Source organism: Suillus subaureus (assembly GCF_016647635.1).
Source record: "Suillus subaureus strain MN1 chromosome Unknown BJ212scaffold_64, whole genome shotgun sequence".
NCBI lineage: Eukaryota > Fungi > Basidiomycota > Agaricomycetes > Boletales > Suillaceae > Suillus > Suillus subaureus.
This window is the reverse complement of record NW_024538620.1, coordinates 96872-124748: the sequence shown is the minus strand read 5'-3', so window position 1 is coordinate 124748 and position 27877 is coordinate 96872. Positions and strand designations below refer to the sequence as shown.

General features: G+C 47.4%; 8 protein-coding genes across 8 annotated transcripts; 2 read left to right on the top strand and 6 right to left on the bottom strand.

Moving 5' to 3' along the window:
- Positions 1-689: 689 nt before the first annotated feature.
- Positions 690-3108, bottom strand: BJ212DRAFT_1449868 (POT family-domain-containing protein; the record flags this gene model as incomplete). Its single annotated transcript, XM_041338765.1, has 11 exons — positions 690-862; positions 919-1070; positions 1127-1341; positions 1394-1530; positions 1593-1932; positions 1979-2044; positions 2095-2422; positions 2480-2607; positions 2667-2683; positions 2790-2840; positions 2895-3108. 11 exons carry the CDS (start codon positions 3106-3108, stop codon positions 690-692), a joined length of 1821 nt encoding a protein of 606 aa, XP_041186692.1.
- A 1573-nt stretch (positions 3109-4681) lies between these two features.
- On the bottom strand, positions 4682-7067 carry BJ212DRAFT_1284933 (beta-glucan synthesis-associated; the record flags this gene model as incomplete). The annotated part of the gene is made up of 10 exons (XM_041331857.1): positions 4682-4782; positions 4837-4998; positions 5049-5076; positions 5130-5290; positions 5339-5415; positions 5489-5728; positions 5843-5980; positions 6029-6105; positions 6185-6560; positions 6643-7067. 10 exons carry the CDS (start codon positions 7065-7067, stop codon positions 4682-4684), a joined length of 1785 nt encoding a protein of 594 aa, XP_041186691.1.
- Positions 7068-8838: 1771 nt separating this feature from the next.
- Positions 8839-10078, bottom strand: BJ212DRAFT_1304502 (uncharacterized protein; the record flags this gene model as incomplete). The annotated part of the gene is made up of 4 exons (XM_041333623.1): positions 8839-8948; positions 9026-9209; positions 9712-9754; positions 9828-10078. 4 exons carry the CDS (start codon positions 10076-10078, stop codon positions 8839-8841), a joined length of 588 nt encoding a protein of 195 aa, XP_041186690.1.
- Positions 10079-12009: 1931 nt separating this feature from the next.
- On the top strand, positions 12010-13946 carry BJ212DRAFT_1549110 (uncharacterized protein; the record flags this gene model as incomplete). Its single annotated transcript, XM_041341893.1, has 5 exons — positions 12010-12264; positions 12336-12675; positions 12887-12958; positions 13177-13355; positions 13456-13946. 5 exons carry the CDS (start codon positions 12010-12012, stop codon positions 13531-13533), a joined length of 924 nt encoding a protein of 307 aa, XP_041186689.1. The 3' UTR covers positions 13534-13946.
- A 1389-nt stretch (positions 13947-15335) lies between these two features.
- Positions 15336-17386, top strand: BJ212DRAFT_1486942 (aldehyde dehydrogenase domain-containing protein; the record flags this gene model as incomplete). The annotated part of the gene is made up of 12 exons (XM_041341197.1): positions 15336-15454; positions 15501-15514; positions 15560-15760; positions 15822-15925; positions 15972-16022; positions 16075-16102; positions 16150-16519; positions 16570-16738; positions 16787-16976; positions 17026-17138; positions 17193-17287; positions 17338-17386. The coding sequence occupies 12 exons, from the start codon at positions 15336-15338 to the stop codon at positions 17384-17386; spliced, it is 1503 nt and encodes a 500-aa protein (XP_041186688.1).
- A 1271-nt stretch (positions 17387-18657) lies between these two features.
- BJ212DRAFT_1238019 (kinase-like domain-containing protein) lies at positions 18658-18921 on the bottom strand (the record flags this gene model as incomplete). Its single annotated transcript, XM_041329559.1, has 1 exon — positions 18658-18921. A coding segment is annotated over one exon (264 nt), but the record flags the coding sequence as incomplete, so codon positions are not given.
- A 1125-nt stretch (positions 18922-20046) lies between these two features.
- Positions 20047-21083, bottom strand: BJ212DRAFT_952647 (uncharacterized protein). The gene is made up of 3 exons (XM_041344434.1): positions 21005-21083; positions 20605-20951; positions 20047-20552 (listed from the first exon to the last, which is right to left on the bottom strand). Coding segments are annotated over exons 1-3 (636 nt in total). The 5' UTR covers positions 21007-21083; the 3' UTR covers positions 20047-20265.
- A 325-nt stretch (positions 21084-21408) lies between these two features.
- On the bottom strand, positions 21409-23667 carry BJ212DRAFT_952442 (uncharacterized protein). The gene is made up of 15 exons (XM_041344433.1): positions 23161-23667; positions 23094-23103; positions 23018-23037; positions 22929-22961; positions 22780-22876; positions 22700-22722; positions 22623-22647; positions 22525-22557; positions 22395-22471; positions 22285-22342; positions 22151-22234; positions 21985-22095; positions 21890-21930; positions 21810-21835; positions 21409-21755 (listed from the first exon to the last, which is right to left on the bottom strand). The coding sequence occupies exons 1-15, from the start codon at positions 23209-23211 to the stop codon at positions 21581-21583; spliced, it is 864 nt and encodes a 287-aa protein (XP_041186685.1). The 5' UTR covers positions 23212-23667; the 3' UTR covers positions 21409-21580.
- Between the last annotated feature and the right edge of the window lie 4210 nt (positions 23668-27877).

Below are 27877 nucleotides of genomic sequence, written 5' to 3'. Positions count from 1 at the left end.
TATTTTTGTAGAAAGCGATGTTGCACCCAGCGTGATCTGATTCCGGGCTGCAGTAGGTTGAAGTTTATGTTATGGATATAGACCTTACCTGCCTCCATATTCTGCACTTTACCCCCGCAGAAGCTGCAAGTTGATAGAAGCGCCGAATTAAAACACGCCCGCTTCTCCACTGAAAGGCTCACAGCGTATTGATGGTATTTGGGAATGATGAGGGCTCAGTCTTCAGTCCCGACACTTAGGTTACCTAGGAGCAACTCGGACGGCGAGAGGTAGTTTATGAACCACTGGTACGGTCGGCAATTTCGTATGCAGTATTGTTTTTGGCGAAATGACAAGTACTAAGTTGAACTTTTGTCCTGGTATGATGCTGCGCCTGGGACCCTCACTTCAAACAGGTGCCCCCTAACTGACATCCATCAAAGCATTAACGCAGCTGCGGATTCTATAACTGGTACTTGAATGAAATGCCAAACCGTACGCTCGATCAAGGGACGGCAGAATATCATTGTCACAAGCCATGAGAGTAAACCAGAACAAAACACCTGGGTGAATGGCGCATTAGCATCTCATTGGTCCTTGGCAATCTTCCAGAGCGTCATGAATTCATTGACAGTATTGGACAATGATTTACAGTGGTTACGGACTCCGGACGCGTTCAGAGTCTGCCATCCGCGCGTTTCAAACTCCGCCTACAGCGGGCTGAGTCCTAATTCGTCCACAAAGTGCCCATTGGCCAGATTATTGAGCTTGTCCTCCTCCTTGTCGAGCTTACGAACGACGATCCAAAATAGGAGGCCACCAACGCCCGCAAGTATAGCGCTGATGGCATAGTTCCATACGAGCAGTGGATCTAGCGACAGTGCTATTGCAATTATGTGAGGGTACGTTCGCAGACGACGACAAATGACGACGACATACAGACGAAAGCCTCGCCAATGGCAGCTGAGGCTGCACTCGCGAAGAGGAACACAGACATGACCAAACTACGCATGTTCGTCGGTGCTTTGGTGAATGCATACTCGAGACCCGTGATCGATGCGAAAATTTCAGAGAATGCGATGAGCACATATCTATATGTACTATCAACATCTATTCACAAAGGTGCACACTTGAGAAAGTTACTCACGAGCCACTCTGAATCCACACATTCAGGGGGGAAACAAGCGGGTTCTGGTTTGCGTCCACGCAGGTTCCAGCGTAGTGCCCACAAGGGTCTGTCTTGTAAATATAGTACTGCACAACGGCAGCCCAGATCATCGATGCGGCTGCAGTGCCGAAGCCCCAAGCGATTTTCTTTAGAGGGGTGAACCGGATGCCGGCACGTGCAAGTGCCGGATAGATCTGTGGTTGTCATAATAAGACCAGGGAAATTATGTTCCTTCACGATACTTACCACCAAATCACATATCGGGATAAAAATAATGAGAGCCAAGGGATCGAGGTTGGACAGAACGTCATTAGGTAGGCCATTGGTGGTCATTGTTGCAGCTTGTGAGACCAAATTATTGTTAAGTTGATTGTAGCAGAGCCCTGTGTGGCGTAAAATTAGCTACAAAGGAAGCGATATGGGGGGTTGAGTGGGGAGAGCTCACAGTAAAGCGGGAACCAGACGAAGACGCTGCAAGCTTTGAAACCACGACGGACCTCGTCAACCCACTGGTCATCAAAGATCATCCATCTGGGCTTCTCGCCAACCTGCTTAGAAGGCTTGGCACTTTCCCAGAAGTCATTGGAGGTGAGATTTTTGATTGTCTTATAAGGATTCCACGACCATCGTCCGCGCTGGGCATACCGCCAAATGCGCAGCGCGGCTGGAAGAACCGAACCTTGCGGCGGAGATCTGTGATAACGATTACGACCATACCAAAGAACCAGAGGAGAGATGCAGAAAACTGCAGTGGGTAATGTATAGGCCAGCCAATAGCCAACAAACTAGAGCACCGCATCAGAAGGTTCAGAGTTTATTTTTGAAACGTACCTTTTCAGCATAAACCATTCCGATCTGACCAATAAGAGCACCAATGTTGATAAAAAGGTAGAAATACTGCGGGTGGTGTCAGTAGTAGTTTGGAGTGTGCGTTTAACTCGGCCTACCATATAGATTCTCGTAGTGGTCATGGCCGGGTCAACAATGACGCGCTCACCCGTACTAGTCACAGCAATGTAACATTTAGTTATCCGATATTGCTCTGCAACCAACGGGGAGACATTCGATTTAAAGCCGCCGGTGCCAGTGCTAGTGACAATCATAGATAGGATGAACACGCCAAGTGATGCACGGCTGCCGATGATGCCAGGAACTGAAGAGATAATCATAATGATGTGGCCCAACATGGCAACAGCGACACTCCAGCAGATTGTCTTGTAACGACCCCAGTAGGTATCAGCAATATAGGCGCCAGCAATTGGACAGATGTAAGCCCTAGATGAAATCACGATCAAGAGACTGACAACAAGATATGGGCAAAAGAGCACGAACCAGAACTGATAGAACGTGGTCAGGCCTGTAGACATTTGTTGACCGGCGCCAAGGGCGCCAGATTGGCCATTTGCACCACCTGCACCCGTACGGGAGAAAGGAGGAAGGGGTTGCTGGATATAGTTGGTCTGCAAAGATAGACATTTGTACAGCTAATTCATTAGCGAGTGATAAAAGTTCTACTTACGAAAACAACACTAGAACCTTTGAAAGTGACGTTTTGAAGATTGGCATGATATAATAACGATCAACGTGTGCAACATACCATAGTACTAAAAAGCATGTTAAGTGAGCGATTACGATTTGAGACGAAAAGATAAATTCACAGAGAATCGTTCCGCCAGTTCCACAACAGCAATCACTGTGAAATGAATGTCGACTTCAATTTGCTACATTTGCATAAGAGACAGCTCACGATATGCACTCCATGGAATTGTATCGGATACACGTCTGAGAGTGAGCATCTCCTCCGCAGTGGGGAATTGCATGCCCTCGTGGATATTGTCGACATCGTTGTCCAAAGAATCAGCAACCGTATTCTCAAAGAGCTTTTTCTCCGAGTCATAAACAGGGTCGCTATGCTGAGTAGCTTGGGCAAGAAGACCCGCGACGAAATCATCATCTGCCATCCTGGATATTAGCCGTTCTGCTGGTGGGAGAGGGCGGAGAGTAAAAACGACGAAGCCAAGACCTAAGGCGCGTAATCATGTCGTGGCTTTTATAAAGGCAAACGGCCCAGAAGTTATCGATTCATCGCCCAGCTGTGCTGGCACCAAGATCATGATGTGCAACATCTTAGTTCCTAAAGAGCTCATTATGTAAGCATTTATGCTCAATTTGACTGATCTCGTCCGGTTAACTTCCGCACACGTGTTTTTACACTTCATCTTGCAGCTGCCATATGATCCGCATGCCTTTCATCGTCAAAACGATGAGCAGTTGAGTCTTTCCATCATTACATTGGTACACTAGATTTATGAGCGTATCAGCGAACACCGCGGTTATTCCCATGTCATTGTCACTTTACAAACTCTTGATTCCGTTGAATCAGCCTTTCACTGGCACGCGCCCATAATATTAATCAAAAAACAGGATCCCATAACCGCCCACAATAGTTCTGGGTCTTGGCTCCAACCCTAGGCACTGATCTTATCTTTGGTCCATGTGACAGTACTTGGCCGTGTGCGTGCTCGCGTGCGTGCCCAACAACTTGGCATCATTCTATCTTGGTGCCATGGCACTTTATACCTTGCTTCTTTTACATGTGCCTGTGGTTCAATCCATATCGAAACTCTTGTCGTGAAGTCCTGAGGATCTTGTCTTCATTAGAAAATCAGGTGATGCCCTCCTCCACCTTGTCAATTCGACCGAGGTCCGCATTGGTGTCGATCAGGTCAATTAAGAACACCTCGTGTTCTATCAGATTGCGGGCTCAAACTTTCCGTCAGAGTCTCACGGTTCTACTCTAGCCGAATCGATGTCTACTACACCCGATGTTCCAATGGAATTCCAGCTATTTTTATATGTATGTCGAGACTGTTTTTGAGATTGCTGAACCACTTTGAAATGAGCGGACAAGGCAAAGAAATCAAGTGCTGACAAGTGTATTTTTAAATGGCGCCGTAATTCTGTCAACACCAGGGTGAGCACCATACTCGAACTGCCCATAGTTGTGTCATACGACTACCTTTCTTTGGTCTGCTCTGCTGGCGGAAGACAGACTAATTTTGGCATACATCAATCGCACACGTCACACCTTCAATTAAGTCACGTAGTGTTCATTCGCACTGAGGAACACTTCCAAACCCCACTCATTCGCCAGATGGTGATACGACATTCCCCCGTCATTGCTAAACATGCTGACCGTGGTGAATATGATCTTTTGTAGTTAGCCATCCATGCCCAAATCGCACAATCGTAGCATCAGTGCCAACAACCGTCCCATAGAATGTAGTTGTATGTATGATGTGCAACGCCCATCATTTCCAAAGTTCTATGCAAGCGAATGTCTAGTTGTGTGAGTGAGTGTATGGTTGGTTGGGTAAGTAATGGATAGATGAATAGGATATAAGCCGTGAAATAGTCCCTGGCCAGTATAAGTAATAGTTGCGTGAGGAGATAAGGTTAAGTTAGTATAGGTCCTGCTGAACCAGGAGGATGATTCAGAAAACAGCTTGAGTTAGCTTAGCACCCGCCAGAATACTATAAATCGGGAAGGTGAGCCGCCACATCGGTCAACACGCGAGGACGACGCACCAAGCTGTTTTGCGGTTTTGGATAATTCCACAACGTAAGGTTGGGATCTGGTGGTGGCATCCATCAGTAACATCTTTGAAAAGTCGATAAGTTTGACGAACTCATGTACGAATCCATATGCCGGTTGATATAGTCTTCCGTAGGGTAGTCTGTGGGACTGCACCCAACATTTGTCTGCCCTTTCCGCTGGTACACACGAACGTAGTCAACAAGCATCTCAGCAGGGAAGATCATCGTGCTTAGATCAATCGTCTGCCAATCCGCTGGAAAGAGCGTTAGTGAGTATTTCGATGAGGAAGGAAACTGAACACACGTGATATACCCAAGTTGAGGATGATGGACTAGTAGAATGGATGCGTCAGGCAGAATGACACGGGAAAAGATGAAGACAGACCATTGGTTCTACAGAGATCAGTCGCTGCGATATGCCTGTGCCATCTGGCAACGGATCGGGACCAAGTGCTGCGGCACCAACACGCGCGGACTCGACGCCGGCGGTTTGCCATGTGATATACCCATCTGAAGGATTCAAGGGATCCGACCAATACTCGAAGCCTGCAACACGTCAGACAACCAGGAGATGGGGCTCGCAAAATTGCTTACCAAAAGTCGTGAACTGCGCGCCAGATTCTTGGAAAATGTCATCAGGAAGAAGTGTTAAGGCAGATACTGCTTGTTGACTGGTGACAGAAGATATGTTAGTCTCCAAAGAAACAACAGCCAACCACAAATCACAATGAAAATGGTGCTCACACTGCACTCCCTCGATAACTATTTGCATTTGTGATATCAGGCGTGTTGACAAACCACTCATCCTGGGTGTCATTGAGATAGATGTAATCGTGCGAGAAGGGCGCAAACTGGGCGGACTGCGAGACGACCTGTCCCGAGCCCAACTTATTATGCTCGACCTCGAGAATATCGATTTCAGGGGCACCACGGCCGACATTCACGGATGGCCCGGGATGATCTCCTCCTGGGCAGGTGCATGACCTGGGTAAAGTGTTAGTGGTGTGTGTGTCCAATGTTGAGCAAGAACAGTGGGTAGTGCGCTAGTAAGGCGGGGGAAATACAAAATAAAAGTTGAAGAAGTCGGGTATAACTTACGAGAGGCGCTGTCCCGACAGCCATGATAGCTCATAATTGTACTTGGCCTTCGAGGCGTTTGACTGGAGAGCAGCGGCTGGTCCAGAACCATCTGGCTCTGTCTGGTTCGGGAATGTGCCAACATCACAGGAGTCATAGCTGAAGTAGAGTTAGTACCTGAATCGTTGCTCAAACAATTGAACTCACGAGTAAGGCCAAACGCCGTCTGTAGTTGCGCCGTATCCCGGACGTGCAAGGTTACCCATCGTCCATGCACCCGGCCACTATATCAATCCATTAATTAGTACTACACATCCCGAACCAATCCTGTTGAGAGGCATGCTCAGCGCCACAGCCACTCACATAACCCTGTGTCTCCTGATTCGGCCCTGGTAAACTGATTGACACCTCGATATAGCCGCCCGTAAAACAAAACTTGTTCCAGCTCTGGAGCATGCCACTCCGGTAAGGCAAGCCATTCTCGGGGATCTGGTCCATGACGATGCTCAGGTACCCATTGCTTGTTGTTATCTGGGCGGGGTCATACCACTCCTGATCGTCGGTACTCCAGTACCAGATGTTTGCGGCTTCCCAAAAAGGATCATCCCCAGGCCAGAAAGTGCGGTTGGGTGTGTTGAATTCATCCGAGAAGACTAGCTCATAAGGGAGGCCATCAAAGCCTGTCCGCGTCGCAGCACTACTGGGCGTATCAGGATCGATGAGCTGTGCCATTTGGAATCTGGACAGGCACACCGTCAGTCAAGTGGTCCATATCACACGAAAGAAAATAGAACAGCGAAATAGAGAAGTAGGGGACGCACAGAAACGGGATCTGGCCGGTTCCATTGACGAGCGCGTTGCCTGCAATCGCATCTTTCTGGGCGCGATCGTGAAAATAACTGACAACCGGGTAGATGATGAAGAGACAGAGGAGGGCCAAAATGAGGAGGAAGAGCACCGAAACGTTGAGGACACCTCTGAGGGGAAAGACACTACTTTTGAAAGCGTCGTCATTAGGATCATTAAGGGAATCATCCTCATCTGGCTCGTCAAGGGATGGGTCGTAGGCATAGGGTACGAGAGCACCACGTGTATTCCAAGCACCAGAAGGGTACTTGCTGTCGTACGAAAGTGAGAAAACGGAATCTCCTGAGCCTGTAGTGAAGACTGAATCGCGTTTAGGGAGTGGCTTCGGTGGGACCAATGGACTACGGTTGTCCCCTACGCCGAGACGATATAGTATCATTGCACCGCGCTGACCAGAAGACAGTGAGGCTACGTTGGGTGCAGCGAGGACCTGGGAGTCCTCTGAAGCCACGCGATTAAATTGCATGCTTTGGCGAGACTGCGACCGATAACGCGAATTGGCGTGAGGAGAACCTGGGGACGAAGTGGGGGGATTGGGGTTCAAGGGAGAGGATATGTAGTTCAGGTTGGCGTTGTGGGATAAGGAGTGTGTGGGGGTATGTCTGGACTGAGGTGAATCTGGAGGGAGGAGGGGCGTTTCGAAGTTGGACGTGCTAGGTGTTCGCGAGGGCAGCATATATTGGGCGACTTCCGGATGTCGTGCTTCATCGCGGTCAACGTACTGGACCGTTTGGCCGTCGTCAGCATCGCGTGGACTGACCATGCGATCTTCACGTTGTGAATCAAAGGTTGTTTCATGCCAAACAGAGTTGTTTATGGAGTTGTCCAAGTGCTCCTTTTCGCCGCTAGAAGAACTAGTCCGTTTTGCCACCATTGCACCTATAGTTGACAATCCACCGGTGCTGCTCACGATAGCCTCAACACGGTGGGACACAAAGATAGGACTAGCAGTTAAACGCCGAAACTTGCAAGAATTGTGAGAACCGAGACGGCATGCCCGTTCCTCGCCTCCGCCAAGCCTCCGCCTCTTACGGCTGGGCAGGCCCAGATACTTATTACCTACATATCACCCGCGCGTAAGTATAGCTCTGCACTTATGTAAATAAGTAAATAATGTACTCACCAAGTACTCACTTTAATTAGTTCCTCGGCTGCCGTTGATGGGCACATCCCATGCTTTTTTTTCGGCTGACAGGTCCGCATTTCAATTTTCCACAGCAAAGTCAATTTCTATTTGGCATCGAGCTTGCAAAGGAGAATGTGGCCTACACCCTGGCCGCTGGAATATTGGAGAGACATTGCTCAATGAGTATGGTCAAGGTCACATGGCGGGGTGGCGACGGGAGGGCGTGTGATGTTATTTTACTGATCAGCTTCGACACTCGGTTCTACTGCAGTTTCTCAAGTATAAGCGACATGGTCACGGCCACTCGCGCATCAAACGTTGGGCAGCTACCACATGGGCCACCAAGATTGCCATGTCATGGCGCAAACTTGAAGCTTAAGCTCCACCAATATTAGAAGTGGTTCTCAAGAACTCGCAACTGATTTTCTCAGGCTGCCGCAGTGCCTGTGTGCAATAATATTAATATTCATGACATATTTGCGATACTTAACCCGCTCGTATCAGCGCCCTCCAAGGCTCCAACCCTACTATCATCTCGACAAGGCCATGCACAAGGAGAATAACAGTGACACAGGTATGTAGTATGTACGATTCTGCTCACTGCTGATATCGATACAAAGAGTTGTCTTCGTCGACTGACAATGTTAGCGATTACAAATATTATTTTTGTTTTGCTTCTACGCTAACTTGCCTAAATGAAGTTAGTACGTGGAGTGTCTTCTCATATTCGCGTCTGACAAGTACACTAAATTTTAATGACCCTACCCAATTATGAGGAAGGCGGCTGCCCAGTTTCCCCTACCCAAACCTATAGTTCAAGAAAATTGGACGTTCCTCCTCATACAAAATAGCACGGTCGACACCGGCCGAGGAAAAAGACGCACATTTTTATTGTCCTAGCCAGTGCCGTCATCGAAGTCTTCGTCATAGAAGATGTCATAGCCAGGGAGCTACCATTAGCCACGATGACCGAGGCCGTCCTTCTTATTAGGTCAACCTCCCAGCTACTAGTTAGGCTATGCGATTACTGAACTAATTGAGGGTGCAGGTGCACAATAACCTTGAGTTTGCGTTGCCTGTGCTTTGCTTCGTGTGTTGAGGGTGAATGAGCCAGTGAGGGGCTGGATTTGTTTCCTACCGCATAAGTTTTTAAGCTCTCGCCTCGAATTTACGTGGTCTCCCTAGCTAGTGGACCATAAAGACGAACGAACGTTGAACAGTCGTTCTTTCTGCGTATGTGTTAATGGAGGCCTGCCAGTCCAAGGTCTTTCTGTCTAAGTCGTTTGTGGGAAGGAAATTACTCGACCACTGCTGTGCTGACTCGAAGATGCCTAATAAAACTGCGGTGTAGATGACATTGATATGGACCATGAAAAGCTCATCCGGGAAGTTATCCTGTGGCAAACCAGGCAGACAAGTGCATGTTGGTCATATGCATTAGTTGCTGCTCGAGAGACACAAGTCCCGTATGCATCGATACCGGAAGGAAACTCATCGGCGCCTAGCGATCGTTTGAACGTTCAGCCCTTCTTGATCTCATGATGTGCAAGTTGCAAAGGGCGACGAAAACCGAAGAGACAGCCGGTCTGCGGTGACAGAATAGACTGTGATGCTGCGTGATGGTATCAGCCGCGTGTAAACACATGTTCTTTTGCAATTGGACGGTAAAGTCATGGAATGAGGGAGTTATTTTAGAAAATTATGCGATGGGCCCACAGCTGAAGCGCTCGGGTTGGGAGTGCAAAAATCGGACAAGGGTAGTCACGTGTCACAGCGTGCTGTTTCACATCACTGCCTCGATTCCCGTCAGAAGTTCAGGATCTTGATTCTGTACATACTCGAAATAATATGCGTCTGCTAGTATCCAGGTTGACGAAGTAACCAGACACCTCCTCACCATGAGACCCGAATAGTCGCTAAGCGCTGCGTCTTTGTGGAACCTCCGCTACCACATATCGGGCATACTTGTTTCGAGCGGCGAGTAATGCACGTCACTGGTGTGTAGTTGTTTACCTGCTTGACAACGATTCGTACTTCTTTGGCAAGCTTTCCATGGCCCATATCGATAATTGCCTGCGCTGGCGCCAGATTTTGCGTTCATAGTTTTCCTTCCCGCTTGTCTCGACGAGGGGCGTGACTTCCGCAGCCATTCGATGCAAACGCGCCTTCAGGATCACCCAGTAGTAGAAAAGCCGTCGTCGCTCCTGATGGTTCAATACGCACGGCCAAATTCGACTGCAGCCTGCCCTTCCTCTCACAGACATCCTTTAATCGCGCCCAACGGTCAAGTTCTTCAAAATCACAAGCCCATTGATTTGGACTCGCGAGAGTTCATGACAAACGTTCGCCTTGGACAGTTCTGCTAGTAGCGCAACAGCGTGGTGGGGAGTGTGAGATGATCGCGTCAGATCACAATGATATCGCACGGGGCAAGGACGTGGCTTCTGTTGATGATATCACAGTCTTTAGGATGTAAGAGATGTTGGATATGCATTTTGACGTATGCGGACTCCTGACGCGTTTTTATCCATACCCTGATAGTACTCGTACGACAAATCATCCCTACAGGAACTCCTTGCTTATTCGGTTTCGAAAGGAGCTCTGCAGCATGTCTGTGGACCGCCGACTGCGAAATCCGCTGTAGGTTCTGAGTCCTGACCCGTCAGTGACATTGTAATTGGACCCATATCTCTGGCGCATCGGATGTACCACCCACCATACGGACAATTTGCATTTTCACGCCTTCCTTTACGGTTCGACTTTGTCTTTTCGGCATCCAACCCTGTTGAGACTCCCGCTGCTTCCAACGTTGCCAGCCTTGCGCCTTTCGTTGTCTCAATGACACGTAGCTACCTGGGAATATTTCATGAATATGCTTCATTTTTACAACGATTCATTATGCAGATATCCTTTTCCTCGGCGATGGGTGAGATCCTGATCCCAAACGAAGGGGTTGTGCACCAGGGTGCGCTAACTGTACACTTGGTAATGTAGTGCACGTGTTGGGCATGATGGTGTATGCATATATGCAACGCAGCTTCAACACCACCTTACAGGCTCTGATTCTTATCCTGAATTATGCCGCGGGCATTCCATACGTACGTTTGTCTGAGTCGCTCGTCTTTGCTTTGTACGGGCTATTCCTGCATTTGTTTGTCTCTGTGAGTATCCACCCCCTGGAAAATCATATTCGCGGCAAAAATGAACTTATATGAGACGCAAGAACTCAAACGAAAACGCTGGATGCTGGCTGTTCTCTTTAATGCTTCTTTTTAGCGGGTGCGATTTTCATTGCTCACTTCAACAACGATTGCACTGATAGGTTTAATTTTTCAGACATTATCATCACTGGGTGCATGTCACGATCACTCCTAACTCGTATGCGACCGTCGATGCTAACCTACTGTCCGTCGTGCTTTTGCCCTCACTTCAAAATTTTGGGGCAGCTGCATGGTGGGGCGTTCGCGGTGACAAACGTCGAGGACACAGGATGAAAGGGTTCTTCGCTTCATTCGGCCTCTTTTACGATATGCGCGCTTATTTTCTGTCCTTGAGGATTTTATCACTACCTCCGAATGTACATGCCATCAGCATGCCTTTCTACTTCCATTCCCCTCACTGTCCATTCATTATAATCTCGATCAGATTTACGTTCTCGGTTCAGCCTGGTGCGTAACTTCCGTTCTTGTCCAGGAAAATAGCGCTGGCGCTTCTAGCGGGAACTTCAGCAACCCCTCAATCGACGATAGGTGATCCCACTTTAACTTTTTATGTCGCGTTCAGGGCCGAGGATCGAGCCTTGCTTGCACGGTGCGTGTAAATTGCGTTCCCCCGAATTGAACTTAGGCTGGTACTTACAGAGTCTTGCCCGGGAAATTTCCAAGTTCGCAAGGCATAAAAGTTATGAGCATAATTTGTTCCTTCTGAAACGCTGCCTGTCCCTTCAGAGATGCTTGGGGCAGAATCGTAGTGCTGTGCAGTCATACAGTTAGCATCTGCCGCTCCTCCTAAAACTGTTAGCGCTCATGTGATGGAGGTAAGTTACACGTACATTTGAATTTTTGGTGCTTCAAGACTGAAATAAAGTGGTATTGTGCCGTCATGTCCCAGGCGCAATCAACACGAGGCAGCATAAGCCCTATATATCCTCGCAATTCTTCCTGAGTCAGATAAGTCGGTTACCACCTTCTTGCTCATGTCCAGCCCAAGTCAGGATACTCGAGGAGTCAGTGAATACTCACAGTCATCAGGGCTACACGCTGATGGGAGCTTTTTCGACAAATTTCCACTCAAGTGGAATGTTCCAAAATCCTTTATTTCGCGGCATATCTTCAAAATATGCTGCCTCATATTCACCTGGCGCAGCGATCTGCAATGGTTGCACGCCCTCTTGAAAGAAGGAAACAACTGGGAAGAGCTCCATCGTCAATATCTGACACAGCTCAATCAAGTGAGCACCGTGGTAGGTCGATGATGGGTATCATTCATTCAAATCGATCGCATTAATGTGTTCTTGCGCAGCAAGGACTCGTGCTCGCCACTGCGGCGGTTTTCATCTCCTCAAATCCACCACTTGTGACAGAGGTCGACTACACGTCTCATGTATCTTACGCCTGTTTGGCGGAGTCGCTTGTCTTCTCGTTGTTTGGGCTATTGCTCCAGCTGAAGGTATCTGCCTCTGGAATCCTTTTTCAAAAACGTAGTGCTGCAGAAGTACGCATTGTCCATTGTCAAGGTGGCAGATCAGAGTTAACCTCACCACAGATCATAATTGAAAGGCGCTGGAGAATATTCTGGCACCTCCTGGGTTTGGCAGTGCCAATCATTACATTTACCATATCAGTGGTGCTTTTGCTCATAGGTGAGCAGTTCACCTCGTAATGCGTGTTCGCAATTCATGATTCATCATCAGCCATCGTGCTCACGGGGTTCTCATCTCACTCTGAGACTGTCCAACTTTATCTGAGCATAACATTTGCTTTCCTTGCCACCTGTCATTTGGTGGCGATTCTGGGTTCACCGTTCTACCACCATTTATCGAACCTATGCTTCCGCGTTGTTCACGGCGCGAGTGGTAAAAGACCTCAAAGAGCGGGCGAACCTTGAATATTGGTACTGGATTCAGAGGTTCCGTGAGGGTACTAGTAGGTGTTCTAGTGATTACTCCTCCAATTTGGCATTCAGCGGTGTCGTTCCTTCTACGAGTCTAAAGAATTATGCCTTCGACAGCTTGATGCAGGTCCTTAGTCCTTAAATAATATCAATGTAACCTCGATAGTTGCGTGAAAATTTGCATTCCTACACCTGGCATATTACGGGCCTTCTCACCGTTGCGAGTCCTGATTCCTGACTCCTGACGCAGGCCCTACGGCAAAAACTCGTATTTCCTTGAACCGGTCGATTAAGGCTGAGGTGGAGGCTGAGAGCTCAGAGCTGCCTCGGACTGTCAAGACAGACCGTAAACACGCACATCAGGCTACCAGTGTTCGAATAATGAAGGCATGCAAGACATTGAGGATCCAACCCTTGATTCAGGAAGTGGTTCTCAACTTTCACAACGATTCGCCCCTAAAATTCCTGATATCAAGAATGTCAGAACTATTGTTTCGTCGCTGCAATATTTGGCTGATCTGGCTTTCAGGTGATCGACGAGCTCTTGGATAAAGAATACATCCAGCGTGTGGATGGAACCACAGATGCATCTGAATATGTGGCATAGTTCTTGTCTTCGGTCAAGATAACTACCCGAATCATACTGTTGTAACTGATGTAGTGTCAGGATAATAATGTGTAATCTATGACCATCGGGGAAGCTGAGTGAAGTGAGGGATGTCGTGTATCTGCTGCGACACCGTAACCAATCCATTCTCTAGAGTGGTCATCTACCTTAGCTTCTTTGCTGATCTATCTGATATTCTGGATCAGCGTCATTAATAGTGGGCAGATGATCGTTGACCTTATAGAACCCAACGCTTGGAGGGTCTGCATGCTGAAGCAGCATGCTACGATGTCTAGTCTCATGCGCCTGGATGATAAACGCTCGATCTTTGACAACACTGGATGACCATACATCGCCTGGGGCAACGGAGGCGGTTCATACTATCTGCATCAGATTGGCTGTGGATGCTATGTGAGCATTAAGTAATGTCGTGTACTTATGAACGTTTTTGTTACCTTACTTCGTTTGCAAAAGTCAGGAATACCTTTACGATACGCATCATCTCTATGTCTGAACGAAAGTCACTTTGTGAAGTCTGAATTGAAGCAATCCTGAAGAGGTCAAGAAAAGAGCACTTCCATCTGGTCGTAAGGAGACATGGGGACTAGAAGGGCAGGATCCTCACGCAGCCTCATGTCCTTTAGACCACTATTGACAAATTGTAGGCAGGGGTCGCATAAAAAATATCTGGTCGTGCAGCGTTTCATGTTTTGCGAGAAAAAGACGGCTCCTGGAAAATGGTTTGGCGGGAATGATAATTTCCTGGAGCTTTTCGGTGGCGACCTCCTCCCTCACTTTTAGAATCCTCACCCTTTCGGTTACAGTGACCGTGACGCCCGATTGTCCGACGTTCATGGGAGTCATATTCAGCACCCCGGACAGTAACCTGGGACTACCTTCATGCCATCGAGGATCACCAGGCATTTTGATCAGGATCGAATCATGAAAAAGAAAGATATACGACACTTATTGCGAGACGACATGGAAGAACTCGGGTTTAGCGCGTCGCTTGGAAATCATATGGGTAATAATCGTCTCCAAGGATGACAAACGGAGACGTTAATCGAAAGATCAACACCTAGGCAGTGATTTGCGGTGTGTTACAGCGGCTTTGGGTCAGGATGTCCAGCAAGTATGTTTAATCTATAACGAGAAAAGATCGCAAGGCGGAAGAACTGCTCGAGATCGACCGGATGGATGTGTTTAGTGAGTCCAGTGCTGCGGGAAGCTCGCTGGATGGTGGTGCAATGCAGTTCAATGAAGGGCAGACGAGCGGTGAATATAGTTGCGACTTGCAATGAGTGTTTAGCCGATGACTTCGTCTCATGGTCCAGATTCTACATATCGAGATAAGATAGAGCTGTTACTGCTTGAGGTTGGCCAAAGCGTTTAGCAAGAGCTAACTTGAAGATGAATCAGCAAACCATGGCGTTGAAGTCCGACTCCGAAAACCCCACATACTGGTAATCCCTAGTAGTACACGCATGTCGCAGTGACTCACATTCATAGCACTTTGAATGCATAACATGATCATTTTATCGATAAATCGTTGGCAACATAAGCCATGAGCTTATCCGCGCTGCCAATTTAGCTCGAAGGTTCGCCATATCAACAAAAGTGAATATCGGAGCACCGTGACGGGGAAACGGTATGTATAGTCCTTTCTTCTCATGAGAATTGTCATTTCTAGTTGTTCATGTGCCCGTTTTCCAGCGTGATCACTCCTAAGGCTATAAGTAGCCCAGCGTAGACTGTGCTCAGGTTGACCGTTATCGTTTGCACTTCTTCACAACTCCCTCGTAATGCCATCCACATTCATCAAGACTTTCGATACCCCTGCATATAAGGGGACTGTTACGATCCCTCTAGGCCTCTACATAAACGGACAGTTCGTCGACCCTGTTGAGGGTGGCACAATTGAGTGAGTGTCTTCCTTGTACACCCGAATGTCGGTCTCATTCGTACAGTGTTGTCAATCCTGGTACGAATTCTTTCGTCACAAATGATTCATAACTTATTCTTGCAGCGACGGGCAAGGTGGTCACTTCCATCGCAGCCGGGACGAAAGCCGATATAGACATTGCCGCGAAGGCAGCAAAGAAAGCCTACAAGACGTCATGGGGCTTGAAAGTTCCTGGAGCTCAGCGTGGAAAGCTCATGTCGAAGCTCGCCGTTTTAATGGAGGAGCATATTGCGGAGTTCGCTGCTCTCGATGCTCTTGCTAATGGTACGTACTCCTGCACCGCCGCCACTCTTGAGTTAACGAAGCAGCTCATACTACCTTGCAGGAAAGGCTTACAATACCGCGTACGGTCGAGACAACAAAGGAGCTATTGCAGTCATGGAATACTATGCTGGCTGGGCTGACAAAATCAACGGGAAGACTATCGAGGTCCGTTTTCCGCTCTTTCACATCAGTGAAACTCATTCCGCCCTAGACAAACGAGAACAAACTAGCTTATACCAGACATGAACCCATCGGTGTTGTGGTAAGGGGTTCTTTCTCAGTGCTATTTGAATGAGATCTCACTTCATGCCTAGGGTCAAATTATTCCATGGAATGTTCCGAGTGAGTGGATTCAAAGGGCGTGCGGGACTACAGTTTACGTTATCTAGTGTTCTCTCTTTCTCTCAAGATCGCTCCTGCGCTGGCTACCGGCAATACTATCGTCCTGAAGCCTTCTGAACTTACCCCGCTTTCTGCTCTGCTCTTCTGTACCCTGATCGAGGAGGCGGGCTTCCCTCCAGGAGTCATCAACATCGTGAACGGATATGGTCCAACAGCAGGACAGGCAATCTCCGAGCACCCTCTTATCGAGAAAGTCGCATTCACTGGCAGCACTCTGACGGGGCGGAAAATTATGGAGGCTGCTGCGAAGAGCAACTTGAAACCTGTCACCCTCGAACTTGGCGGAAAGAGCCCGAATGTCATTTTTGATGACGCCGACCTGGAGCAAGCAGTCAAGTGGGCGATTCACGGTATCTAGTATGTTGTCCCCTTCACATTACCTATGCTAGTTCTCATCGTCGTTGTAGCTTTAACCACGGCCAGAATTGTTCTGCAGGTTCCCGTATCTTTGTTCAAGAGGGCATATACGACAAGTTCTTGGATCAGTTCACAGAGGAGGCACGCGCGATCAAGGTTGGCGATCCTTTTTCACCCGACACGTACCAAGGGCCACAGGTGTCCAAGACTCAGTTCGAGGTTTGTTTATTCGATTTCATTGTAAAACATACTTTGACGCCCGTAAAGCGTATCATGGCATACATAACCTCCGGCAAGAACGATGGTGCTACGGTACACCTGGGTGGCAAGCAGATTGGCCAAGAGGGATACTTCATCGAGCCAACAATTTTCACGGAGTGCCAGCCCAACATGAAGATCGTCAAAGAGGAGATATTTGGCCCTGTTGCGTGCGTCATGAAATTCAAGACCGAAGACGGTAAGATTGTTCTTGTTGCACGATCACCGTATCCCTAACAACTTTCCAGAGGTTGTTGAACAGGCTAATGATACATCATACGGACTTGCCGCATCGGTGTTCACCAAGGATATCGACAGAGCAATCCGCGTTGCACACGCTCTCGAAGCAGGCACTGCATGGGTTCGTTGCTTCGTTGTCTCATCATGCGCGTTTTTGTGTAATAACGCCTGGCAGATAAACTGCGCCAACCAGACTGAAATATCAATGCCATTTGGAGGCTTCAAGCAGTCGGGAATTGGTCGTGAACTGAGCGAGTATGCTTTGGAAAAGTAAGCTGATATCCTTCAAAATGACGCCGCACTAATGATACTCGGTTTAGCTATACGAACGTTAAAGCCGTTCATGTCAACATTGGTATTCGATTGTGATAGTTTAGGATTCTCGGACCTTGTATCATCAGTACGAACAAGAAACCCGTTTACCTTCGAACTCGGGCATTAAGAGATGTCTGTACACTACGTCTGCTGTTATCTTTTTTCTCTTCCTCTCTTGCAAATAATATTCAAATATTTCGCCGACATCGCACTCTGGAAAATGCAATGCGTAGCTGTCTGTGAGCGAATGAATCGGTGCGAAGGTCAAGCACAGTCTTGTGGTGTATTGGTCCTTGACATCCGTTGAATATCGTGGCGCAAGCAGGTCAGACTCGGAAATGATTGTTTGCAATTGACGGTCCAGCTAGAACGCGCTGGACTGAAAGAGGTGATGCAAGGTAGGCAATGTGTCTCTCCGGTATGAGGAATTTGGACCTCAATAAATTTTCGATGAAGAGCAGTGATGCGCACTCGTGCATTTCGGACCAATCCGTTTTCGACCGACATGTTTCGTCGAATGACGCATACAACATTTACTTTGAGGTTCAATCGATGGGAAGGCATGTTTAAATTTGGCTCCAAAGCGTAAGGAATAGCGTTTTGGATACCAACAATGCCGTGAAAGAGCAGGCAGAAGTCATGATAGAACAGGAGGGGAAATTTTGCAATCGAAGTCTGGACGCGCGTTAGAAAGAGTAGAGTGCGGACGGGGAGATAAGCGCACGGTGCGTGCAAACAGGAGACTGCCAAGCGCTCATTGACGGTGGGCGCTCGAGCGGTGGAGTAGAAATCCATTGTCTACGAGGAGGAGGAAGACTCAGATGGGCCTGCTCCCAGAAAGTTTCGAGCAGCAGGTTGACATGATGTTCTAAGAACATCTGACAGAGGAAAGGTATAGGTACATCGGGCTGCTATTGCGGTATGATCGACATTCCTATTTCTACACAAGGATATAACTGGTATGCAGGATACTTGGGCCATCGAGCTGTTCGTCGAATTATCTTCTGCTCCTGCCTAGAATTGGGGGTAAACGTAGTATACAAGCGGGTCAAGCTCAAGCGTGCACTTCCGGTGGTACGACAGAGGAAAAACTGCCCAGAACAATTAAACAGATAGGCTCGCATACAGTGCGGCATACACGCCAAGAATGGAGCACGTTACCTGAAGTAACCTGGTCCTGTATTGGCATCGACCTTGTAACACGCCAGCCTCTTCAAGACACCTGACATCACCGGTCGCTGTTTCGGGTCTTCACTCATGAGCTCTCGAGCTATTTCGAGTAGCGCGTTGCGATCCCTGGATGATCTACAAAGGGAACACAGCTCCTCCAATGCCTTTCCACAGGACCACAAATCTGCACGGATTGCGCTATAGAGGCCTTGACCAGCCGCAACTTCAGGCGCAAGATATCCGGTGGTTCCAACGACGCCGCGGAACATGTGTTCAGTGCCTTTGACGCGCACGGATCTGTTGAAGTCGATGATAGACAGGCGGCCGCCGTCAGTGGGAAGGAGGATATTTGGAGGCTTCAGATCCAGGTGCGCCACGCCATGCTGATGCATGAAGTCAACAGCTTCGAACAGCTGCTTTGCAACAGGCCATAGGTGCGCGCTGGGGTTGTATAGGCTTGTAAGGTGGCTGCCAGCCATAGGCATTGATATGACGTTACCCCCTTGCACCGGCCAGATTTGGACTGGCGAGATGGTGTAGTTTGAAGGAGATTCAAGTATCGCAAGATCTTGATCTCCCTTTGCCCCTCTTTCACGAATTTCAGATATCCTTGTTGAGAATCATCCTTGATATTTGACGCCAAGGCTAGGAACGGATGCTGTAAGATGTATTGTCGGTGCTATCATATTACAAATTGCGGTGGTACACACCCCAAACACAATGAACGAGATGTTGTAATCCACCTCTTTCAAAATATATTGAATGTCATCAGCATCAAAGACGCCGAGATCATCCTGAGTGCCACTGGCTTCACGATGTTCTTCGGGGACTGAGGCCAGTGTCGTTCTAGGTGTTTTGTTGTGCTGAGCCTGTGACGTGAGAGAAATCACCTTGAGAGCGGCATCCTTGATGTTGCTAAGGCGTTTCTCGTTCTTTGGATCAAGTTTGCCTGCTAGATCGTCGAGCTCCTCCGCGAGGTTGTACATCTCACGAAGGAATGCGACTGCCTCTTCGGCCTTTCTAAGGTCAAAGTCTTTCTGGGCAATGAATACCTGGCCTCTGCATAAGAAACAAAAAGCGACGACAGACAGAGCGACAGACCTTTCTATCCTCACCAGGCTGGGCAATGATATATCTTTCAACAGTCAAATTCGCACGGAGATAAATTGCCACAACGAAGAATTTCTCTCCGCTTGACATGAAGTATTGTCCTACGCACGCAAGAGCGATGCCTTGAACTAGCATGCGGCATCGATCAGACTCGTTCTTCTGTGAAACCACTTCACAGATCATGAAAGGGCACAAAAACGAAGTAGACAAAACCATGCAATCGTTGGTTGGGCAGAACTTGCACCAGGAGTTGTGATTATCCCGAGTATTCAGGAAAATGGGAAATCCCCAAGGAGTCTGCCTGAAAAATCCACGATGGCTAGTTGGACTGTAACGAGTTGATCCCACTTACTCCTTATATTTAAAATGTTCACTATGACAAGAAAAAAAGGGTGGTGATATAAAATGCACAGTGAAAATGCTAGCCTTCTGGGAGGAGGAGCCGTTCTCAAGAAAAGTGGAGTCTTGGTGATAAGACCGGAGGACACTGAAGAAGGCTGCGAACTCTCGGGTGTCCTTCACATTGACGGAGCTGTCCTCAATGGGCGCGAACAAAGTGGGCCTAAATATGTTATCAAAAAGTGCCTGGTAACTGGAGGCATTTTCCAGGTCCCTCGTCGCATCTGGGAGGGGGTTCAGTCTACTGGATGCGATCAGAGTGGTTGACGGGTTTGAGGCTGATAACAGCCTCGGATGGGGTCCGCATGAGACGGCGGGTCGGTGTTTGGTACAGCATATATACGCGCTCGATCCAGTCGATCCTCTATCTCAGCGATTGAATCTGGTCGTTCTTGGCTATTAATAAGCCAGGTACCACCGTCCAAGTAATATCCAATGTCTTGCGTTGTCCATGACTGCAGCTTTGATACGGTGACCTGCAAGTGACGAAAAAGCTCTTCGTCTTGCTTACGCACATTCTCAATGGCCGGATCTGTATCATCTGGAGCAGAGGATGAGAATGTCAATTGTCAGCAGATACAGCAACGGCGTACCTTCAAGTTGCGGAGGTTTGATCACCAAGTAGACATGATCGTTTCTTAGTTCTGATCCCAGTGCTTTCAAAGATTTATTCGGCGACACTTCTGTCCAATTATGCTCATCCAGACATTGTTGGACGGCATCGGTGTCATCCAAGTCGTCGTCGGAAATTATTACAGGGTTCTGGAATTTGTAGAACTTGCATCGCTTGTACGAGATCCTCTTCAGGACTGGATGAGTTTCGGGATATCGGGACTTGAGGTATTCGAAGATATCCGCAATTCTACTGTTTGCAGATACTGAAATGAGGTAAAGTTCGTTCCCCAGCACGGCAAAGAAATCAACCGTGGCTGACTCGTCCCTACGTGACGTTGGTTGCTTGAATGCACAGACTCATCGAGTGCAAGTACGAACATTCTGGCAATGACAAAAATACGTGCGTGGCGGGTAGTTAAAGACAAGGGAGTTTCAAGTTGAAGCGAGACCTGTAGATTAGGATTGTGCTGTAGAACTCTTACGTAATATCAATGTCAATACCGCCACCGGTGACCGCAGTGAGGGAACCAGGGAACTCGAAAGTTCGGTTCGTCCGTCCGTCCCACATCTAACCTGATCACAAGTACAGATCGGCATCCATAACTATTACTCGCCCCTTATTCTTTGGCCTTTGCGGCTCATTCCGGATCCTGAAAAGCTGCTGGATGACTTGGGTTTCATGACCGGGGTGATGTCAAATGACAGGCCATACGCTGTTGACTTCAAGACGAGGTTACCGGAAGTAGAGCTCAGGCACGTGATGCAGAGTTATCCTGATGTCCCATGAGAAGAATTGACACCACAACTAGGCTCGGAGGAAACAAGGGAAAGAATCACCATTTCGTTCAGCCCCTCAGGTCTCGCAGTATCATTGGCCTACAATATCACAATTGAGTTGTACATTAGATAAGAGTGGAAGCTTCTCATTTTGGTTCTGCATACACCTACATTCCTTCAAACTTCACTGGTAGTACCCGTCCCACTCATCAACATTGACGAAGGTCGTAAATAGTTTATCTGAGTGTCTAACGTCGTTACTGACATGGACGGTTCGTGGACACTTTCGTTGCTTTGTCGAAGGCGGAATAGAATTCGTGATGCCAGGACGCTGTGACTGACCACCTGTAGCCTAGTGCAGTGGATTCAAGATCAACTAGCAGTTAGAATGCAGCCAGTGACGTACGTGTCAAACAGATTGCTATAGGCGCTCTGCAGAAAACAGAAAGTTAGCGAGTCGTAGGATTTGATAGACCAGATGCGTACTGGAAGTGCACCTTCACAGATAACATTGGCGAGTGTGACGGCTTCCTTAAACGCGTTACTCGATGTCATCTCGAGAGCCGACTATTTCCACGCACCGAGGATGCACAACATGTAAAATATGCCATCGTGGTATAGGGTTACTATAATTTCGCTCTGAAAGTCTTTGTAGTCGTGAAACCACTTATATACAGTAAGGATCAGCATCACTGCCATGTTGTTGTGGGTAAGAAGGCCAATGGATAGTTTTGGATAATCACTAACCGCTGTCGAACACCGCCAAGAACATGTATACGATCGCAGCATTGCGTGTGCTCTCGAAGTAACAGGTTCCTAGGGGAGGCTCCTCTAACAGTCATATTAGAACGATTTTCGTTCGTGAACACTAATGAACTCACCTCCTGGAATCAGCATTGTAGGAATGAGGTCTGCAGCAATAGCGCCGGCAACTGACAACTATGCAATAATAAAAATCTACGCTGTCATTTCCGCTCTGCAAAACACGCACCACGATATAAACCAATAACCCGATCAGCAACCTTTTACTCTTTCGCCAGAATGCCCAGGTTCGAATAACCAGCAAGGCTACCAAGCAAGTGAGTTCCACTGGGCTCTTAACATGCATGTAGAACGCGCACATTCCGCAGCAACGATACATATGACGTGAATGACTGAAATTCACATGGTTTAACTTGCATGAATTTTGAAAAATGAACCGTTTGGCAGGTAGACTCACTATATCCTTCCACAGTAGAGGCACACTTCCCCCATGCAATCAGCTTAGCGTGAAAATTATTCACCCTCCAAGCTTACCTGATTACTGACACGTATTGCGTCTAAGATATGCCCATCAGCAACACACAAAATAAGAAGAATCAGAATGGGTCACTCGCCATATGCAGTCATTCCGGCACCTGCGAAAGGCAAATATCGGGAAATGATGAACATGATACGGGGTATATCCCATGGCTTGAACCAGGTCCATCGCACCTGTGAGGAGTGGTCAGAACAACACTTGCGAACAGACAGATATTTCCTCGACCTCTTCGGAAAACGTGATGCAATAATCAAATACCTGTAACGTCGAAAGGGATTTGAGGTAGAAATACAAGAAATGCGTTTGATACTCACGAGGATTGCAAGACTGCCCACTGAAAACAACAGTCAATGCTGCCGTTCAGTTTTCGGACGATCCGCGGACACTCACAATTGACGTACTAAATCGGACATACTGTTGATCTCGAGTTTATCAGATGCAAGCTCCATTTACTCACCTTGACCGTCTGCAACTTCGTTATGTCTGAGACCGATAGTAAGGAAGACATGTTAGGATATTATCTATGCGCCTTGTAGTACCTGCCCGGGGCCAAGTTCTGAATGGAGCGATACATCTGCGAGCATTACTTAAGTACGATGTTTGATAGGCACTAAGTCGATAGTAAGTATTAATTAGTAAATTGAAATTGCCCTGGTTATTTTAAGCCCCCAAACCGATACTACACAGCCTTGCGGCGATATTAACCAGGTAGTACCTGCCAAGTACGAGAGGCTCCATGCACTATAATCCGAAACTGCTTGATATGCCGAGGATTGCAATGACTGAAAGCGCTGTCAATCTCATCGCGGGCACAGTCAAAAATAATATAGAACCTATAAATGCAACTTCAGTCTTGGTGGAAAAAAAGTAACACAACCTACGGGAAATTGAACCAGCAAAGATGATGGAATTTCGATTGAAGGAGGCCCCTCGACGACTGAATACTGAAATGTTGCATCAGATGCATCAGTACTAGGCTAGATCATTGCTTGCTTGATGTCATGATCAATAATGTTACAGCCCGAAACCCTAACATGGTACTAGGCAATCAGGCTACTTTCCGAGTCATTTAGGTCTCCTTCTATTAAAACTTTAGAGCTGTGTACCCCGTATGTTATAGTGACAGAGTCATACTATTAGAGGATGGGTGTGAGCGAGCGGGGGAACTTGGTGGACGTAGTACAACGATCGTATTCGTGCTTGGTAATCCAGCACTTACATTGCCGAAGTGAAATTTGAGGGATATCTGATTGATCAAAGAGTTTCAGCATGAATTCACGTAGAAAGGGAATGTGCATCTAGGGATACATCGATAAGACCAAAGTGGAAACTGTTAATAAAATCACAAAGCAGTGACTCACGCGAAATGTTTGAACGCCGAAGATCGAACTATTCAATCAATTCATTGTTCTAACACGGCCTTGAACAGCGCCCAATTGGCAAGTTGCCCTTGTATTATAACAGACATTTCTTTCAAGATTAGCAAAGTTTTTTGACCTTGTTTGAAATCCGCTCTACTTACGAGAAAAACCCTTCTTCTAATTCATGTACACGCTGATTAGTACAGATGCGACCAAAAGTGCATACATGCGTCGTATCCAATTCCCTGTCATAAAACACGATCGACGTGTGTAGCGACAAGGGCAGTCGTACAAAGAAAGTAGGAGGTACAAAAAAGAAAAGAAAGGGGCGGTTGTACAAAAGAGGATGGGGTTGTTGTACAAAGAAAGAACGATCAAATGGTTTAGACAGGAACGGAGGCAGTAGGAACGAAAGCGATGACTAAAAGGCGGTGATGATACACGCTTGGATGCGAAGTAAATGAATGTGTAATGATCCAGTTTGTGGTTCACAAGTAATGACGGAATGGGATAGATGCACTGGTGAATAGAAGATCAAGCTCATCGACGAGCTTGACGGGCGAATAGCCGGTTGGGAGAGGGAGACTCGGCGAGAAATCTGCCGTTCGTTGTAGGAAGAATTTCCTCCATCTGTGAAAAACTGTCCCAAGGAGACGCAAAGACCGATATTGATGAGATCAGAAACGGAAAAATAGGGTGTGTGAACAGCGTGTTCTATGGCACGAGCGAGAGTGACAGCGGTCGCCTAAAGCGGAGAACGAAGGAGCGTGCATTATCGCGCACAATGACGAACGAGCGAGTTTGTAGGCGTCCTAAGAAATAAAGAATGAAATGTGGATCATCAGCAGATACATGGTGAGAGACATGCAAGACATACCTTCGACGATTGGAAAACTAAAAAGACAGGTCAGGAGCGAAGGGATGAACGGGAACGAGATAGGCAGAGGAGATAGGAGGGTGGTCAGAATGTGGGATGGATGCGAACAGGGCGAACAGAAAAAAACTCACAAACAAAGTACCAAAACCAGGTCAGTTTTGAAAAGGGCGACAGCAAGAGAAGATTGAGAAAAATAAGCAACCTACGGGGCCCCGAACGTCGAGCAAAAAAAGGCACTTCAAAGAAAGAAATACGTCAAACGGAAAAGAAAGATATCAAAAGAACTGATCAGATGAAGTAGATAGAAAAATCGGGGCCGCAAAGACATACAAGTACATCGAAATCCAATATATATAAAGATGAAGGGCGCCAGAGGAGACAATGATATCAAAGTTGAAGCTTAAGGAAGTATCGAAAGATAGGATAGGATAGATGTGCTGCGAGCACTACTCACACCAGACCATCAAAAATGAAATCAAGCAACCTGGAACGCACATCAACAAAAGAGCATCTGGCGTGTAAGGCCAGTTACTACCTTGTACGGTTTACAAACTCCGAACAGAAAGGTAAAAGAAATGCATGAGATTGCAGCAGTATCCAAGTACTAACAGATGTGTGTGATATGTAAAGCTTGTACACGAAGTGTGCCAAGCTTGTAAAGTAGCTGAACAGAAGTGCAAGGCTATGCATGAGATCGTAGCATATATGCAAATTGGTGGCCGATAGGTACCAAATGTAAACTTGTACACGGCATGTGCGAAGTTTGCACAGTGATCAACAGGAGTGCAGAGGTATGTAGGAGATGGTAGATGTATGTATGTACAAGTGGATATATAAACCTCACTGGCAGTGCACTAAATGCCAGTATAGCCTATACTAGCTGGTGCGTATAGATTGTCAGTGCGAGTGTGGAGGTGCGTGGTTCGCCTCTCGCCAAGGATATTAGGACCCCGGACCACGAACTCGGCCGACTGCAGGTACGTACATGAATTTTAGAATTTTCGCCAAGTCAAGTTCCGAAGATCCGTCCGGCTCTTTCAAGTTCGTCACATAAGTACCACACCTCTTCAATCAACCCTTCTGAAGGTATGTCCTAGCTAAAGGTGTTCCTCTGCCTGCTGCCGCCTTTGCAAGTCCCATGCTTTCTTTTCCTCTTAATATTGATAGTAATACTGAGAAACTCCTACTACTTGCATCTTAAGTACTCTCTCCACCCACCAATGTTGCGCTGCCTACCATACCCTACTGTGACCGCCTACACCCTGCAGTTACTGCCTCTTGCATTCTGCCACCCCTACTCAGCTTACTGTGACCTCTCACACCCTCTTGAGTCGTTTTAGTGAGTTTTCCTCTTTCTCTTACCAAGTTTGTTTTCCTGCCTTCTGCATACATTTACCCGCTTGCATTTCCTGCACTCGACTCCACCTCACGCCATCCATGGTGCATATTTTCTTCCGTCTCTTCCTTTTTATATATCATGCTTCGTGCGCACGCTGCTACCTTTTGTGTAAGTTTTCTCATTTCTCCTTGTTTTCTAACTTTGAGTAGCGTTATATATCTTCCCGCATCATCCGAAACCGTACTCCGCCTTTTTGCACAATGTTGCACCCATCTTGCATTCTCTCACGTCTTCTCACATTGCCGTCTTATTCTGTTGTTCGTCCTCCAGTCTGCCACTTCACCTCTCACGCACCAACGCTTTGTCACCCTTTTATGTTCAGTACTTGCCCATCGTATATATGTACTAGCTTCACACCCGTTGTGCCTTCGGCACAGGAAGCAAACGGAGCGCTTCGCGCTCCTTTTTGGCTTCCTGGCCTTGGCTGCATCCTAGCATGTGCAATAAATAATTGATGAAAAATTGAATGAGAGAACAGGGGAATGGGGGAAAGGGCCAAAGGTGTGAGCGGAGCGAGCACTTTTGGTCCGTTCCCCCATTCCCCTGTTCTCTCATTCAATTTTTCATCAATTATTTATTGACATGTGCTGCACTCGAACGGGCAACAGTATCAAGTCGGAGCTCGAAAACCCGTGACCGGGCCACGCGGGAAAGCCACGCGAGATTCCCAAAATGAGGTTTAAGCGAGCTAAGCGTTCTTAAGCGTTCCTAAGCGCATCTAAGCGTATCTAAGCGTATCTATGCGAAAGCCACGCGAGCTGGCGAGACGATTCCCACCCGTCGCATCCTACTTTATAGATCTCGACTTACATTCACACTTTAGTTTCTGTGCTTGTTGGTTGTAGCCTATAGCCGAGTGTACTCTAGTGGCCACTGTAGTGCAATTTGATGTGCCCATTATTGTGATCAAATGATAATGCAATAAATTCATTACCCATACAAGGGACCACCGGGAAGCACAAAATGTCCCAACAGTTGTAGTAGCATGTATTGACCATCACCCAAACAAGGGTCTACCGAGTGATACAAATATAACAAGGCCGGTAAAAGTATGTATAACACCTCGCTGCATGCTCGGCCGTGCATCGTTACTTGCAAGCCTAACACAAAGTCTGTCACGTGTTTGTAGGAATGGCAGCAATTGCACACCTTGTACTTGCCTTGTACTGGTTGTTACAGAATGTTACATGGTATGCACGGTTTTGGTCTTTTTGTTGATGCACTCCCAAGCGCAATGCATCCGGACAAAATGACATCCTGCAAATGTATTTGCAACAAGGGTAGTCACGTGTCACAGCTATTTCACATCACTGCCATTTCCTCGCAGCTTGATTCTCCATAGTCTTCGTGTGCGTACTCGAAATAATATGCGTCCGCTAGTTTGCAAGTCGACGAGGCAACCAGACACCTCTCCACCATGATACCCGGACAATCGTTAAGCGCTATGTCTTCGTGGAGGCTCCGCTACCGATGGGATATTACAAGCTTGTTTCGAGCGGTGAGTAATTCACGTCACTGGTGTGTGGTTGTTTGCCTG